The sequence below is a fragment of the Polyergus mexicanus genome, unplaced genomic scaffold (assembly GCF_030449975.1).
Source record: "Polyergus mexicanus isolate NDT 795.1 unplaced genomic scaffold, iyPolMexi1.0 SCAF_37, whole genome shotgun sequence".
NCBI classification, from domain to species: Eukaryota; Metazoa; Arthropoda; class Insecta; order Hymenoptera; family Formicidae; genus Polyergus; species Polyergus mexicanus.
Genome location: NW_027223357.1, coordinates 122,094 through 140,939, shown reverse-complemented (window position 1 = coordinate 140,939; position 18,846 = coordinate 122,094). Strand labels below are relative to the sequence as shown.

At 29.6% G+C, this 18,846-nt stretch overlaps 3 protein-coding genes across 3 annotated transcripts; all 3 read right to left on the bottom strand.

Annotated features, from left to right (window-relative positions):
* Positions 1–1,031: 1,031 nt before the first annotated feature.
* On the bottom strand, positions 1,032–6,561 carry LOC138943756 (CTP synthase 1-like). The gene is made up of 11 exons (XM_070314693.1): positions 6,396–6,561; positions 4,775–4,945; positions 4,583–4,668; positions 4,273–4,440; positions 2,966–3,130; positions 2,551–2,838; positions 2,360–2,448; positions 1,979–2,277; positions 1,742–1,849; positions 1,337–1,552; positions 1,032–1,132 (listed from the first exon to the last, which is right to left on the bottom strand). The coding sequence occupies exons 1-11, from the start codon at positions 6,559–6,561 to the stop codon at positions 1,032–1,034; spliced, it is 1,857 nt and encodes a 618-aa protein (XP_070170794.1).
* Positions 6,562–8,091: 1,530 nt separating this feature from the next.
* On the bottom strand, positions 8,092–12,548 carry LOC138943747 (CTP synthase 1-like). Its single transcript, XM_070314683.1, has 11 exons — positions 12,383–12,548; positions 10,788–10,958; positions 10,596–10,681; positions 10,286–10,453; positions 9,982–10,146; positions 9,567–9,854; positions 9,376–9,464; positions 8,995–9,293; positions 8,762–8,869; positions 8,397–8,612; positions 8,092–8,192 (listed from the first exon to the last, which is right to left on the bottom strand). Exons 1-11 carry the CDS (start codon positions 12,546–12,548, stop codon positions 8,092–8,094), a joined length of 1,857 nt encoding a protein of 618 aa, XP_070170784.1.
* A 1,530-nt stretch (positions 12,549–14,078) lies between these two features.
* LOC138943745 (CTP synthase 1-like) lies at positions 14,079–18,550 on the bottom strand. Its single transcript, XM_070314681.1, has 11 exons — positions 18,385–18,550; positions 16,792–16,962; positions 16,603–16,688; positions 16,293–16,460; positions 15,989–16,153; positions 15,574–15,861; positions 15,383–15,471; positions 15,002–15,300; positions 14,769–14,876; positions 14,384–14,599; positions 14,079–14,179 (listed from the first exon to the last, which is right to left on the bottom strand). Exons 1-11 carry the CDS (start codon positions 18,548–18,550, stop codon positions 14,079–14,081), a joined length of 1,857 nt encoding a protein of 618 aa, XP_070170782.1.
* Between the last annotated feature and the right edge of the window lie 296 nt (positions 18,551–18,846).

The window sequence follows — 18,846 nt, the reverse complement described above, 5'->3', positions numbered from 1 at the left end:
AATTTTAAGTTTTGCAATATTTCAAACATTTTAATTTTATTAATTATCTTTTTTCGTTAATATTATATCAACAAGACTAGACTAGACTATGATAAGTTAATTGTCGCTATAATTCAAAGAATCTTTATAATCATTATATAATTTATAAAAGACAAATCATGTTTTTAGAAAGAGATTATGATTTCGGCTTGTATATAATTAAATTAAATCTTTAAAATCTAGATTCACATATACATATATATTTCATTTGATCTGAAACATATTAATATTTTTATCAATACATACAAACATACAAGAAATTTTTACGTTTAAACATGACATAATTTATTACAAAATATAAAACTTATAATATCTAATAAAATTCGTATTAGGTATACACTACTACATTATACATTATGTACAATATAACAATTGTTTGATATACATGAGATTATAATAAAATTATAATATTTCGGGACACTCTCTCTATCCCTCATCCTGAATACTTTGTACGTATAAAAAACTAATTTGTCGATATAAAAGATGTAGTTTGAATACTGCAGACTTACAATTGAAATAGTGTATTATAATATCATAAACACTATTTATTCTCTCATAACCTTTTAACTTATTAAAATTATATAAATTTAAATCTCTGGTATAAGACGATGTATTAAAATGATGAAATCTATTTTCTATAAGAACCTGTTTACATATATATATTTAACCAAAACATGAGATTTCATAGTAACTTGTATGAGATACAGACTCATTCCTAAAGTTATCATAAATTATATATTTGTATTTATAGTTGTTGCTGCTTGTAAGCTATATTAGGATTCTAACTTCTGTTTTCAGTTATAGCAAGATTTAAATTTATATTATTAATATATATATATATATATTGTACAAATATATACTTATCACATATTCATGTATTTATTATGTTTCAATTTTTAATCATGAATTATGTAAGACTAGAGAAAGACATGTGGATCAGATTATAGGAAAATGGAATGATACAAAATAAATTTGCGATAATAAAATTTCACTCAATGCAAAGTATCATTGAGTTCTGTAATATTACTACCACTTCTACTTGCATTACTAGACAACTGCAATTTTGACACTTTCTCCAACATGTAGTCATCGTCTGTAACAATCAACATGACAAATGAGTAAGTTGGAGAAATTTGCATGCAAATTGAAATTATGTCTAATTTTTACATTAAACATACATTTTGCATATATGTGTGTGCGCGCAATTATATTAATATATATTAATTATACTAATTACGTTAATTTAATATAAATTTTTATTTTTTTATATATCTTTTTCTAGTTATTTCATTATTACCTGATTCATTATCGCTCTGTTGGCGAGGTGAAAATTTACATCCTCGTGCTACATAATACTTCAGTTTGTCTACACTGGCTAAAATTAAACCGAGGAACGGCGGTGAGGGTTTTAAAGGCCTTGATAGATACTCAGGATGAAACTGCGTAGCTACATAATAACTATGTCCTTCCAATTCGGCGATTTCCATTCGTATATTTTCATCGTCATCACGACCTATTAAACAAAATGTTAGACTATATAGAGTATATATATATATATATATATATATATGTATATATATATATATATATATATATATATATATATATATTGTATTATCTCAATTATGTATAATTAAGATTGTCTATTATATTTACCAAAACTATAACTTTATTGTGTGTGAAAAAATGCAATATAACTCACCTACAAATTTTAAACCAGCTGCTTCTAAATCTGGAACATAATCCGGATTTATTTCATATCTATGCCTATGTCTTTCTTCTATGACATCTTTATTGTCATACAATTTCTCTGTACAGAAAAATATAAAAATAAAATAATATATATATATATATATATATATATTAAGAATATATCATATATTGTGGCATTGAAAAAAGAAAATTGATCTCAAGTTGAAACATGGATTCTGGTACTTACTTAGGACAGAATTATTGTTACAGAAACGCGTTTGTCTTTTGCCAAGCCTCATAGTTCCCCCCATAATTCCCTGATTGTGCTCTGGCATGTCTATTACCACAGGACTACTAGTATGTGGATCAATTTCTGTAGAGTTCGCCGATTGGAGATTCAATACGTTTCGCGCGAATTCAATGACTGCCGCTTGTAGACCCAGACAGATGCCGAGAAACGGTTTGTTGTTTGTTCTACACCATCGACAGGCCTCCATCTTTCCTTCCAATCCTCTTTTACCGAAGCCACCTGGTACAATAATGCCACTAAACACAACAAATGTATCTTCATTAAAAATTATGGATATAAGAGAAGTACAGAACCATAAAAATATATTGAAATATTTACCTGCTTTTACAAAGCTGTTGCCAAGCCTCATGATACAAGACTGGATTTTCCATTAATGTAATTTGCTCTAGATTAGCAGCTTCAATAAACTGCAATAATATTATTGCATAATCATTCAAAAAATAATAGTACAATATGATTATGTAATATGTATAAAATTATATATATTTCAAATAATTACGACACAGTACCGTCAATTTCAATTTATAACCGGCCTCAATGGCAGCATGTTGCAACGCTTTTGTAACAGAAGCGTAGGAATCCTCGAGTTTTGTATATTTGCCCACTAGAGCGATGTTAACATCTTTCCGCAAATGATCCACGCGATCAGCTAAATCTCGCCATTTTCGCATGAAGAAACGCGGACGCGGTATTCCGATATTCAGTTGCAATCGATCATTGAGAAACTCTATAACGCCTTGATATTCCATAAGAAGTGGTACTCGATATATGGATGTTAAGTCGTGAATAGTGATAACCTGATCAAAATATTTGATGTCACTTAATGTTGATATCAATTAATTACTTACTTTCAAACATTAACAATTTTAATTAATCAATTACGATACAGTTTATTTCTTCATTAAAAATATTTATGATAATTACCTGCTCTGGAGCGACATGACAGAAATTTGAAATTTTTTCTTTGGCAGAATTGCCAATAGGCGTTTCCGATCTACAAACTATTAGATCGGGTGATAAACCTAATCCACGTAACTCCCTCACACTAGATTGCGTTGGTTTCGTCTTGGGTTCACCCGTTGATTTTGGCTAAAAAGTATTTTATATCTCAATAATTACTCAGAAATTATCTTCACAAAAACGTTTAGGGAGTTTCACAAAAATTAATTATGCATTTATTATTGTATGCCCAGTCAGCCAGGTCTGTTCTAACAGATATTGCCAAGTGCTTGCTACAAATTATTGTCAGCAAAAAAGCTACAAATTTGGTACAAGAGTTGTTATTACCGATTAAGCTGGCAGATTGCCGCCAAGAATCAAGCAAAGCTTGCTAACATAACTGCACAGCAAATTGGCGACAGAAACCGAGCAAAGCTTGCTGACATGACTGACATCAGATTGTCGGCAAAAACTGAGCAGGATCTAGAGTGCGCAATCTGATAGCAAATTGGCAGCAAAAACCGAACAAAATCTGCAGCTTATTACAAAGTATTATAAAATAGTTCAGTCGCTTATCGCTATGCGGCGCGTTATTCATTATCTATACCCGTATTCAAATTCTTGTCATGAGTGTATATAAAGTCTACAAAATCCTAATAATATTATAATATATATATTTCTATCAGTTCAATTTTTGACATAATTCTTATACAGGAAATTCAGATATTGAATTGATTTTTGGCAAATCGGACAGATAATTGTTCGATTTTCACTTATTCAAACAATTTCTGTCCAAAAAGATCTTTAATTTTATAAATTAAGTTATTTGAATTTACCTATATGTTTTAACATATTAATATATGATTTTATATAATGTCTAATTATCTAATGGTCATTTTATGACCAAAACTTATCATCATTTTGTTACTTAGGGTTAAGGCTTTAAATCTATTTAAATATATACTTTTATATGAATGGCCAAAAGCTGCAGAATTTGTTCGGTTTTTGCTGACAATCTGCTATCAGATTGTCTTGCGCAGATCTTGGTCGATTTTTGCCATCAATTTGACGTCAAATCATGTCAAGCTTTGCTCGGTTTTTGCCGTCAATTTGCTGTCAGGTTATGTCAACAAGCTTTGTCATCAAAACACAAGCTTAATGCGGACACAGATGGCACTGGATTTGTTACCAAGTTTTGAGCGAATTTGATGCCAATTTGGCAACAATTTGTTATCAAATTGCTTACTGGGTGCACATAAAATATAGAAGAGATATGTAAACGAGAATGTAACCTGTGTGTAAAGATTGTAGGCATGTAACGCAGTTACCTGCGGCACTAAAGACACATGGGCAACACAGAAGTTTTCTTTCTTCACTCTAAATTGAAATTGCCTAAATGCTTCTACAAACGGCATCCCCTCTATGTCGCCTATTGTGCCACCTAATTCCACTATGCAAACCTGTAAAGCATTATTAATAAATTATGTAATTAGAATTATATATCACAAATATATAAAGAATATTATGTAAATTAATATTTTTACATATCTTATGGAATTATGTAACATTATATATTATAATAATTCATATTATTAGCAATACCTCTGGTTTAGCTCCATCTTCTGTTACAGACTGATTCGCAACTCTTTCCACCCACTCCTGAATAGCATCAGTGATGTGAGGTACAACTAAAAAATAATATCAATCTTTATTAATTTGTGCAAAAATTGTGTTTTTCTCTCTCTTTCTCTTTCTTATATATAAATATGCGATATTATATAAATAGAGATATACCTTGTACTGTTTTTCCTAGATAATCTCCGTGTCTCTCTTTTGTAATAACATGTTGATAAATTTTTCCCGTTGTTATATTATTGTCCTTATGAAGAGTGATATCCAGAAAACGCTCGTAATTGCCCAAATCAAGATCCACTTCACCACCATCATCGAGTACATAAACTTCTCCTGTTGTACAGAGTAAACAGAAACTTTCCAGTAAGTAACATAAGCAAAATTAAAAAACTGACAGCGGATGTGTCTATAAAAACCCAGTAACATAAGATGTTTCCCTTCGAGGAATGTTTTTACCGCTTACTTGACTGAACAATGGAATGTGGTGATAAGCATCAAGCTTCATTGGACATTAGAAACCATTTCTAAAGGATGAATGAAATTATGCAAACATATTTATATAACAATTACTATACTCTAATAATTAAAATAATTTGTTGATCAATAATAATTTTTAATTGTTCAATCACAGTTAATTGTTTCAGATATATTATTAAACTTTATCTGTATAATAGTTGAAACTATATGAGAAATAATTTAGTACTAATTTGATCCTATATGCAATTAATTTAATCATATATAATTTTATAAAAAATGTTAAAAATGTTATTATATTACTTTAATTTTATTAATAATATATAATATAATTATATAATTTTTAAAAATAAGACATACATCAATTTTAACATCAATTTTAATGTTACTTTTTTTATTGTGCTTTTTCTCTCCAGCTCTACATTTTCTATCTACATTTTTTTGAATGTAGGAAATGCATGTATAGAACCGGAAGATGCCTAAAAACATATTCAGATGGATTCGTATAGTGTAGAATATTTGCGTAGAAAAATAAATTAACTTGGGGCTTAAAATGAATATTCTTCTATTATTGCACTATATACAATATATACATATATATATATATATATATATATATATATATATATATATATATATATATATGCGTAATTAATTTTATTTGTGTACATATATATTTTATATAGCTATAAAAATTCATCTGACCTCATTCGATAAATCTTAATTAATTATTAAATAGCGTGGCGGCAGCATGCAAAATGGCGTAAGCACATGGCTGAAAATTTTACCGCCATAAAGGCACTCACTTATCGTGGAATTTAATTTAGCGATTTTTATTCAATTTTATCACACAACTGTATGGTTTATTCAGATAAAAAATTTTGTAATTTATTTCTTTTCTATCGATAATCAAAAAATAGACAGAAAACAGAGATAGAAATATCGGCAAGACGATTTGAATTAAACCTCGCGCAACACACATGTGTATATATATATATATATATATATGTGTGTGTGTGTGTGTGTGTGTGCGTGTGTGTGTGTGTGTATAACCCTTTATAAATTATATTCAAATGAAAAAAAAATTTCTGTAATGTTAAGAAACGAGAAATCAGGAGCTAGAATCACGGAAGAAGCGATCTTTACGCAATAACGTGCAACTGCTGCGATCGCAATAAAGTCCCGTATCAATAGCACAGGAAATTGAACTCAATTTTATACCGATTGATGTCGAACATGCTAACGAAAAAACCGCTGTTTTTTCAAATATTATGGCACAATGATGTGCAGAAATTAATATCGCGCTCACCGTGCTCGTAGGGCGAGAACGTCCCGGCATCGATATTGATATAAGGATCAATCTTGATGGATGTCACGCGAATGTTACAGTGTTTGAGGATAGTGCCGAACGAGCTGGCGATGACACCCTTGCCCACGCCGCTGATCACACCGCCGGTCACCAGAATATACTTCATGATTTAGCTAACTGATTCTCGATGATTTGAGATGAATATGGATACTCCGCTACAAGTTCGTAAATGTCAGTACAACTTGGATATGAATTGAACCGAACTTAACACTGCACTGTATAAATCGCATCACGGTTCACGATATGTAAAGTATAGCGTTATGCCCGCGCTTGCGCGCTGCAAGATTTTTATAGGGTAAAAGTACCAAAGCTATAGCTTTGTCACAGACTTTCAGTAGTAAAGAAAGATATGTGTATGAGTGAAATTTCTAACCAATAGAATGTGCATGTCCAGAATTGACAAATCAGATTTCATATAACTAGTTGCATATCTAGATATTTGTAAATTTTTGTATTATATACTTTCTTTCATTTGTATCGTCTTTTAATATAGATAATTTTTTTATATGAATTTGAAATTAAAATTCAAACCGCAAAAATTTAAGGTCTCAAATATGAGTAAAATATCAGGCGAACATAATTATAAGAAGAAATACAAATTAAAATTTTAAGTTTTGCAATATTTCAAACATTTTAATTTTATTAATTATCTTTTTTCGTTAATATTATATCAACAAGACTAGACTAGACTATGATAAGTTAATTGTCGCTATAATTCAAAGAATCTTTATAATCATTATATAATTTATAAAAGACAAATCATGTTTTTAGAAAGAGATTATGATTTCGGCTTGTATATAATTAAATTAAATCTTTAAAATCTAGATTCACATATACATATATATTTCATTTGATCTGAAACATATTAATATTTTTATCAATACATACAAACATACAAGAAATTTTTACGTTTAAACATGACATAATTTATTACAAAATATAAAACTTATAATATCTAATAAAATTCGTATTAGGTATACACTACTACATTATACATTATGTACAATATAACAATTGTTTGATATACATGAGATTATAATAAAATTATAATATTTCGGGACACTCTCTCTATCCCTCATCCTGAATACTTTGTACGTATAAAAAATTAGTTTGTCGATATAAAAAATGTAGTTTGAATACTGCAGACTTACAATTGAAATAGTGTATTATAATATCATAAACACTATTTATTCCCTCATAACATTTTAACTTATTAAAATTATATAAATTTAAATCTCTGGTATAAGACGATGTATTAAAATGATGAAATCTATTTTCTATAAGAACCTGTTTACATATATATATTTAACCAAAACATGAGATTTCATAGTAACTTATATGAGATACAGACTCATTCCTAAAGTTATCATAAATTATATATTTGTATTTATAGTTGTTGCTGCTTGTAAGCTATATTAGGATTCTAACTTCTGTTTTCAGTTATAGCAAGATTTAAATTTATATTATTAATATATATATATATATATATTGTACAAATATATACTTATCACATATTCATGTATTTATTATGTTTCAATTTTTAATCATGAATTATGTAAGACTAGAGAAAGACATGTGGATCAGATTATAGGAAAATGGAATGATACAAAATAAATTTGCGATAATAAAATTTCACTCAATGCAAAGTATCATTGAGTTCTGTAATATTACTACCACTTCTACTTGCATTACTAGACAACTGCAATTTTGACACTTTCTCCAACATGTAGTCATCGTCTGTAACAATCAACATGACAAATGAGTAAGTTGGAGAAATTTGCATGCAAATTGAAATTATGTCTAATTTTTACATTAAACATACATTTTGCATATATGTGTGTGCGCGCAATTATATTAATATATATTAATTATACTAATTACGTTAATTTAATATAAATTTTTATTTTTTTATATATCTTTTTCTAGTTATTTCATTATTACCTGATTCATTATCGCTCTGTTGGCGAGGTGAAAATTTACATCCTCGTGCTACATAATACTTCAGTTTGTCTACACTGGCTAAAATTAAACCGAGGAACGGCGGTGAGGGTTTTAAAGGCCTTGATAGATACTCAGGATGAAACTGCGTAGCTACATAATAACTATGTCCTTCCAATTCGGCGATTTCCATTCGTATATTTTCATCGTCATCACGACCTATTAAACAAAATGTTAGACTATATAGAGTATATATATATATATATATATATATATTATATTATCTCAATTATGTATAATTAAGATTGTCTATTATATTTACCAAAACTATAACTTTATTGTGTGTGAAAAAATGCAATATAACTCACCTACAAATTTTAAACCAGCTGCTTCTAAATCTGGAACATAATCCGGATTTATTTCATATCTATGCCTATGTCTTTCTTCTATGACATCTTTATTGTCATACAATTTCTCTGTACAGAAAAATATAAAAATAAAATAATATATATATATATATATATATTAAGAATATATCATATATTGTGGCATTGAAAAAAGAAAATTGATCTCAAGTTAAAACATGGATTCTGGTACTTACTTAGGACAGAATTATTGTTACAGAAACGCGTTTGTCTTTTGCCAAGCCTCATAGTTCCCCCCATAATTCCCTGATTGTGCTCTGGCATGTCTATTACCACAGGACTACTAGTATGTGGATCAATTTCTGTAGAGTTCGCCGATTGGAGATTCAATACGTTTCGCGCGAATTCAATGACTGCCGCTTGTAGACCCAGACAGATGCCGAGAAACGGTTTGTTGTTTGTTCTACACCATCGACAGGCCTCCATCTTTCCTTCCAATCCTCTTTTACCGAAGCCACCTGGTACAATAATGCCACTAAACACAACAAATGTATCTTCATTAAAAATTATGGATATAAGAGAAGTACAGAACCATAAAAATATATTGAAATATTTACCTGCTTTTACAAAGCTGTTGCCAAGCCTCATGATACAAGACTGGATTTTCCATTAATGTAATCTGCTCTAGATTAGCAGCTTCAATAAACTGCAATAATATTATTGCATAATCATTCAAAAAATAATAGTACAATATGATTATGTAATATGTATAAAATTATATATATTTCAAATAATTACGACACAGTACCGTCAATTTCAATTTATAACCGGCCTCAATGGCAGCATGTTGCAACGCTTTTGTAACAGAAGCGTAGGAATCCTCGAGTTTTGTATATTTGCCCACTAGAGCGATGTTAACATCTTTCCGCAAATGATCCACGCGATCAGCTAAATCTCGCCATTTTCGCATGAAGAAACGCGGACGCGGTATTCCGATATTCAGTTGCAATCGATCATTGAGAAACTCTATAACGCCTTGATATTCCATAAGAAGTGGTACTCGATATATGGATGTTAAGTCGTGAATAGTGATAACCTGATCAAAATATTTGATGTCACTTAATGTTGATATCAATTAATTACTTACTTTCAAACATTAACAATTTTAATTAATCAATTACGATACAGTTTATTTCTTCATTAAAAATATTTATGATAATTACCTGCTCTGGAGCGACATGACAGAAATTTGAAATTTTTTCTTTGGCAGAATTGCCAATAGGCGTTTCCGATCTACAAACTATTAGATCGGGTGATAAACCTAATCCACGTAACTCCCTCACACTAGATTGCGTTGGTTTCGTCTTGGGTTCACCCGTTGATTTTGGCTAAAAAGTATTTTATATCTCAATAATTACTCAGAAATTATCTTCACAAAAACGTTTAGGGAGTTTCACAAAAATTAATTATGCATTTATTATTGTATGCACATAAAATATAGAAGAGATATGTAAACGAGAATGTAACCTGTGTGTAAAGATTGTAGGCATGTAACGCAGTTACCTGCGGCACTAAAGACACATGGGCAACACAGAAGTTTTCTTTCTTCACTCTAAATTGAAATTGCCTAAATGCTTCTACAAACGGCATCCCCTCTATGTCGCCTATTGTGCCACCTAATTCCACTATGCAAACCTGTAAAGCATTATTAATAAATTATGTAATTAGAATTATATATCACAAATATATAAAGAATATTATGTAAATTAATATTTTTACATATCTTATGGAATTATGTAACATTATATATTATAATAATTCATATTATTAGCAATACCTCTGGTTTAGCTCCATCTTCTGTTACAGACTGATTCGCAACTCTTTCCACCCACTCCTGAATAGCATCAGTGATGTGAGGTACAACTAAAAAATAATATCAATCTTTATTAATTTGTGCAAAAATTGTGTTTTTCTCTCTCTTTCTCTTTCTTATATATAAATATGCGATATTATATAAATAGAGATATACCTTGTACTGTTTTTCCTAGATAATCTCCGTGTCTCTCTTTTGTAATAACATGTTGATAAATTTTTCCCGTTGTTATATTATTGTCCTTATGAAGAGTGATATCCAGAAAACGCTCGTAATTGCCCAAATCAAGATCCACTTCACCACCATCATCGAGTACATAAACTTCTCCTGTTGTACAGAGTAAACAGAAACTTTCCAGTAAGTAACATAAGCAAAATTAAAAAACTGACAGCGGATGTGTCTATAAAAACCCAGTAACATAAGATGTTTCCCTTCGAGGAATGTTTTTACCGCTTACTTGACTGAACAATGGAATGTGGTGATAAGCATCAAGCTTCATTGGACATTAGAAACCATTTCTAAAGGATGAATGAAATTATGCAAACATATTTATATAACAATTACTATACTCTAATAATTAAAATAATTTGTTGATCAATAATAATTTTTAATTGTTCAATCACAGTTAATTGTTTCAGATATATTATTAAACTTTATCTGTATAATAGTTGAAACTATATGAGAAATAATTTAGTACTAATTTGATCCTATATGCAATTAATTTAATCATATATAATTTTATAAAAAATGTTAAAAATGTTATTATATTACTTTAATTTTATTAATAATATATAATATAATTATATAATTTTTAAAAATAAGACATACATCAATTTTAACATCAATTTTAATGTTACTTTTTTTATTGTGCTTTTTCTCTCCAGCTCTACATTTTCTATCTACATTTTTTTGAATGTAGGAAATGCATGTATAGAACCGGAAGATGCCTAAAAACATATTCAGATGGATTCGTATAGTGTAGAATATTTGCGTAGAAAAATAAATTAACTTGGGGCTTAAAATGAATATTCTTCTATTATTGCACTATATACAATATATACATATATATATATATATATATATGCGTAATTAATTTTATTTGTGTACATATATATTTTATATAGCTATAAAAATTCATCTGACCTCATTCGATAAATCTTAATTAATTATTAAATAGCGTGGCGGCAGCATGCAAAATGGCGTAAGCACATGGCTGAAAATTTTACCGCCATAAAGGCACTCACTTATCGTGGAATTTAATTTAGCGATTTTTATTCAATTTTATCACACAACTGTATGGTTTATTCAGATAAAAAATTTTGTAATTTATTTCTTTTCTATCGATAATCAAAAAATAGACAGAAAACAGAGATAGAAATATCGGCAAGACGATTTGAATTAAACCTCGCGCAACACACATGTGTATATATATATATATATATATATATATATGTGTGTGTGTGTGTGTGTGTGCGTGTGTGTGTGTGTGTATAACCCTTTATAAATTATATTCAAATGAAAAAAAAATTTCTGTAATGTTAAGAAACGAGAAATCAGGAGCTAGAATCACGGAAGAAGCGATCTTTACGCAATAACGTGCAACTGCTGCGATCGCAATAAAGTCCCGTATCAATAGCACAGGAAATTGAACTCAATTTTATACCGATTGATGTCGAACATGCTAACGAAAAAACCGCTGTTTTTTCAAATATTATGGCACAATGATGTGCAGAAATTAATATCGCGCTCACCGTGCTCGTAGGGCGAGAACGTCCCGGCATCGATATTGATATAAGGATCAATCTTGATGGATGTCACGCGAATGTTACAGTGTTTGAGGATAGTGCCGAACGAGCTGGCGATGACACCCTTGCCCACGCCGCTGATCACACCGCCGGTCACCAGAATATACTTCATGATTTAGCTAACTGATTCTCGATGATTTGAGATGAATATGGATACTCCGCTACAAGTTCGTAAATGTCAGTACAACTTGGATATGAATTGAACCGAACTTAACACTGCACTGTATAAATCGCATCACGGTTCACGATATGTAAAGTATAGCGTTATGCCCGCGCTTGCGCGCTGCAAGATTTTTATAGGGTAAAAGTACCAAAGCTATAGCTTTGTCACAGACTTTCAGTAGTAAAGAAAGATATGTGTATGAGTGAAATTTCTAACCAATAGAATGTGCATGTCCAGAATTGACAAATCAGATTTCATATAACTAGTTGCATATCTAGATATTTGTAAATTTTTGTATTATATACTTTCTTTCATTTGTATCGTCTTTTAATATAGATAATTTTTTTATATGAATTTGAAATTAAAATTCAAACCGCAAAAATTTAAGGTCTCAAATATGAGTAAAATATCAGGCGAACATAATTATAAGAAGAAATACAAATTAAAATTTTAAGTTTTGCAATATTTCAAACATTTTAATTTTATTAATTATCTTTTTTCGTTAATATTATATCAACAAGACTAGACTAGACTATGATAAGTTAATTGTCGCTATAATTCAAAGAATCTTTATAATCATTATATAATTTATAAAAGACAAATCATGTTTTTAGAAAGAGATTATGATTTCGGCTTGTATATAATTAAATTAAATCTTTAAAATCTAGATTCACATATACATATATATTTCATTTGATCTGAAACATATTAATATTTTTATCAATACATACAAACATACAAGAAATTTTTACGTTTAAACATGACATAATTTATTACAAAATATAAAACTTATAATATCTAATAAAATTCGTATTAGGTATACACTACTACATTATACATTATGTACAATATAACAATTGTTTGATATACATGAGATTATAATAAAATTATAATATTTCGGGACACTCTCTCTATCCCTCATCCTGAATACTTTGTACGTATAAAAAATTAGTTTGTCGATATAAAAAATGTAGTTTGAATACTGCAGACTTACAATTGAAATAGTGTATTATAATATCATAAACACTATTTATTCCCTCATAACATTTTAACTTATTAAAATTATATAAATTTAAATCTCTGGTATAAGACGATGTATTAAAATGATGAAATCTATTTTCTATAAGAACCTGTTTACATATATATATTTAACCAAAACATGAGATTTCATAGTAACTTATATGAGATACAGACTCATTCCTAAAGTTATCATAAATTATATATTTGTATTTATAGTTGTTGCTGCTTGTAAGCTATATTAGGATTCTAACTTCTGTTTTCAGTTATAGCAAGATTTAAATTTATATTATTAATATATATATATATATATATTGTACAAATATATACTTATCACATATTCATGTATTTATTATGTTTCAATTTTTAATCATGAATTATGTAAGACTAGAGAAAGACATGTGGATCAGATTATAGGAAAATGGAATGATACAAAATAAATTTGCGATAATAAAATTTCACTCAATGCAAAGTATCATTGAGTTCTGTAATATTACTACCACTTCTACTTGCATTACTAGACAACTGCAATTTTGACACTTTCTCCAACATGTAGTCATCGTCTGTAACAATCAACATGACAAATGAGTAAGTTGGAGAAATTTGCATGCAAATTGAAATTATGTCTAATTTTTACATTAAACATACATTTTGCATATATGTGTGTGCGCGCAATTATATTAATATATATTAATTATACTAATTACGTTAATTTAATATAAATTTTTATTTTTTTATATATCTTTTTCTAGTTATTTCATTATTACCTGATTCATTATCGCTCTGTTGGCGAGGTGAAAATTTACATCCTCGTGCTACATAATACTTCAGTTTGTCTACACTGGCTAAAATTAAACCGAGGAACGGCGGTGAGGGTTTTAAAGGCCTTGATAGATACTCAGGATGAAACTGCGTAGCTACATAATAACTATGTCCTTCCAATTCGGCGATTTCCATTCGTATATTTTCATCGTCATCACGACCTATTAAACAAAATGTTAGACTATATAGAGTATATATATATATATATATATATATATATATATATATATATATATATTGTATTATCTCAATTATGTATAATTAAGATTGTCTATTATATTTACCAAAACTATAACTTTATTGTGTGTGAAAAAATGCAATATAACTCACCTACAAATTTTAAACCAGCTGCTTCTAAATCTGGAACATAATCCGGATTTATTTCATATCTATGCCTATGTCTTTCTTCTATGACATCTTTATTGTCATACAATTTCTCTGTACAGAAAAATATAAAAATAAAATAATATATATATATATATATATATTAAGAATATATCATATATTGTGGCATTGAAAAAAGAAAATTGATCTCAAGTTGAAACATGGATTCTGGTACTTACTTAGGACAGAATTATTGTTACAGAAACGCGTTTGTCTTTTGCCAAGCCTCATAGTTCCCCCCATAATTCCCTGATTGTGCTCTGGCATGTCTATTACCACAGGACTACTAGTATGTGGATCAATTTCTGTAGAGTTCGCCGATTGGAGATTCAATACGTTTCGCGCGAATTCAATGACTGCCGCTTGTAGACCCAGACAGATGCCGAGAAACGGTTTGTTGTTTGTTCTACACCATCGACAGGCCTCCATCTTTCCTTCCAATCCTCTTTTACCGAAGCCACCTGGTACAATAATGCCACTAAACACAACAAATGTATCTTCATTAAAAATTATGGATATAAGAGAAGTACAGAACCATAAAAATATATTGAAATATTTACCTGCTTTTACAAAGCTGTTGCCAAGCCTCATGATACAAGACTGGATTTTCCATTAATGTAATCTGCTCTAGATTAGCAGCTTCAATAAACTGCAATAATATTATTGCATAATCATTCAAAAAATAATAGTACAATATGATTATGTAATATGTATAAAATTATATATATTTCAAATAATTACGACACAGTACCGTCAATTTCAATTTATAACCGGCCTCAATGGCAGCATGTTGCAACGCTTTTGTAACAGAAGCGTAGGAATCCTCGAGTTTTGTATATTTGCCCACTAGAGCGATGTTAACATCTTTCCGCAAATGATCCACGCGATCAGCTAAATCTCGCCATTTTCGCATGAAGAAACGCGGACGCGGTATTCCGATATTCAGTTGCAATCGATCATTGAGAAACTCTATAACGCCTTGATATTCCATAAGAAGTGGTACTCGATATATGGATGTTAAGTCGTGAATAGTGATAACCTGATCAAAATATTTGATGTCACTTAATGTTGATATCAATTAATTACTTACTTTCAAACATTAACAATTTTAATTAATCAATTACGATACAGTTTATTTCTTCATTAAAAATATTTATGATAATTACCTGCTCTGGAGCGACATGACAGAAATTTGAAATTTTTTCTTTGGCAGAATTGCCAATAGGCGTTTCCGATCTACAAACTATTAGATCGGGTGATAAACCTAATCCACGTAACTCCCTCACACTAGATTGCGTTGGTTTCGTCTTGGGTTCACCCGTTGATTTTGGCTAAAAAGTATTTTATATCTCAATAATTACTCAGAAATTATCTTCACAAAAACGTTTAGGGAGTTTCACAAAAATTAATTATGCATTTATTATTGTATGCACATAAAATATAGAAGAGATATGTAAACGAGAATGTAACCTGTGTGTAAAGATTGTAGGCATGTAACGCAGTTACCTGCGGCACTAAAGACACATAGGCAACACAGAAGTTTTCTTTCTTCACTCTAAATTGAAATTGCCTAAATGCTTCTACAAACGGCATCCCCTCTATGTCGCCTATTGTGCCACCTAATTCCACTATGCAAACCTGTAAAGCATTATTAATAAATTATGTAATTAGAATTATATATCACAAATATATAAAGAATATTATGTAAATTAATATTTTTACATATCTTATGGAATTATGTAACATTATATATTATAATAATTCATATTATTAGCAATACCTCTGGTTTAGCTCCATCTTCTGTTACAGACTGATTCGCAACTCTTTCCACCCACTCCTGAATAGCATCAGTGATGTGAGGTACAACTAAAAAATATCAATCTTTATTAATTTGTGCAAAAATTGTGTTTTTCTCTCTCTTTCTCTTTCTTATATATAAATATGCGATATTATATAAATAGAGATATACCTTGTACTGTTTTTCCTAGATAATCTCCGTGTCTCTCTTTTGTAATAACATGTTGATAAATTTTTCCCGTTGTTATATTATTGTCCTTATGAAGAGTGATATCCAGAAAACGCTCGTAATTGCCCAAATCAAGATCCACTTCACCACCATCATCGAGTACATAAACTTCTCCTGTTGTACAGAGTAAACAGAAACTTTCCAGTAAGTAACATAAGCAAAATTAAAAAACTGACAGCGGATGTGTCTATAAAAACCCAGTAACATAAGATGTTTCCCTTCGAGGAATGTTTTTACCGCTTACTTGACTGAACAATGGAATGTGGTGATAAGCATCAAGCTTCATTGGACATTAGAAACCATTTCTAAAGGATGAATGAAATTATGCAAACATATTTATATAACAATTACTATACTCTAATAATTAAAATAATTTGTTGATCAATAATAATTTTTAATTGTTCAATCACAGTTAATTGTTTCAGATATATTATTAAACTTTATCTGTATAATAGTTGAAACTATATGAGAAATAATTTAGTACTAATTTGATCCTATATGCAATTAATTTAATCATATATAATTTTATAAAAAATGTTAAAAATGTTATTATATTACTTTAATTTTATTAATAATATATAATATAATTATATAATTTTTAAAAATAAGACATACATCAATTTTAACATCAATTTTAATGTTACTTTTTTTATTGTGCTTTTTCTCTCCAGCTCTACATTTTCTATCTACATTTTTTTGAATGTAGGAAATGCATGTATAGAACCGGAAGATGCCTAAAAACATATTCAGATGGATTCGTATAGTGTAGAATATTTGCGTAGAAAAATAAATTAACTTGGGGCTTAAAATGAATATTCTTCTATTATTGCACTATATACAATATATACATATATATATATATATATATATGCGTAATTAATTTTATTTGTGTACATATATATTTTATATAGCTATAAAAATTCATCTGACCTCATTCGATAAATCTTAATTAATTATTAAATAGCGTGGCGGCAGCATGCAAAATGGCGTAAGCACATGGCTGAAAATTTTACCGCCATAAAGGCACTCACTTATCGTGGAATTTAATTTAGCGATTTTTATTCAATTTTATCACACAACTGTATGGTTTATTCAGATAAAAAATTTTGTAATTTATTTCTTTTCTATCGATAATCAAAAAATAGACAGAAAACAGAGATAGAAATATCGGCAAGACGATTTGAATTAAACCTCGCGCAACACACATGTGTATATATATATATATATATATATATGTGTGTGTGTGTGTGTGTGTGTGCGTGTGTGTGTGTGTGTATAACCCTTTATAAATTATATTCAAATGAAAAAAAAATTTCTGTAATGTTAAGAAACGAGAAATCAGGAGCTAGAATCACGGAAGAAGCGATCTTTACGCAATAACGTGCAACTGCTGCGATCGCAATAAAGTCCCGTATCAATAGCACAGGAAATTGAACTCAATTTTATACCGATTGATGTCGAACATGCTAACGAAAAAACCGCTGTTTTTTCAAATATTATGGCACAATGATGTGCAGAAATTAATATCGCGCTCACCGTGCTCGTAGGGCGAGAACGTCCCGGCATCGATATTGATATAAGGATCAATCTTGATGGATGTCACGCGAATGTTACAGTGTTTGAGGATAGTGCCGAACGAGCTGGCGATGACACCCTTGCCCACGCCGCTGATCACACCGCCGGTCACCAGAATATACTTCATGATTTAGCTAACTGATTCTCGATGATTTGAGATGAATATGGATACTCCGCTACAAGTTCGTAAATGTCAGTACAACTTGGATATGAATTGAACCGAACTTAACACTGCACTGTATAAATCGCATCACGGTTCACGATATGTAAAGTATAGCGTTATGCCCGCGCTTGCGCGCTGCAAGATTTTTATAGGGTAAAAGTACCAAAGCTATAGCTTTGTCACAGACTTTCAGTAGTAAAGAAAGATATGTGTATGAGTGAAATTTCTAACCAATAGAATGTGCATGTCCAGAATTGACA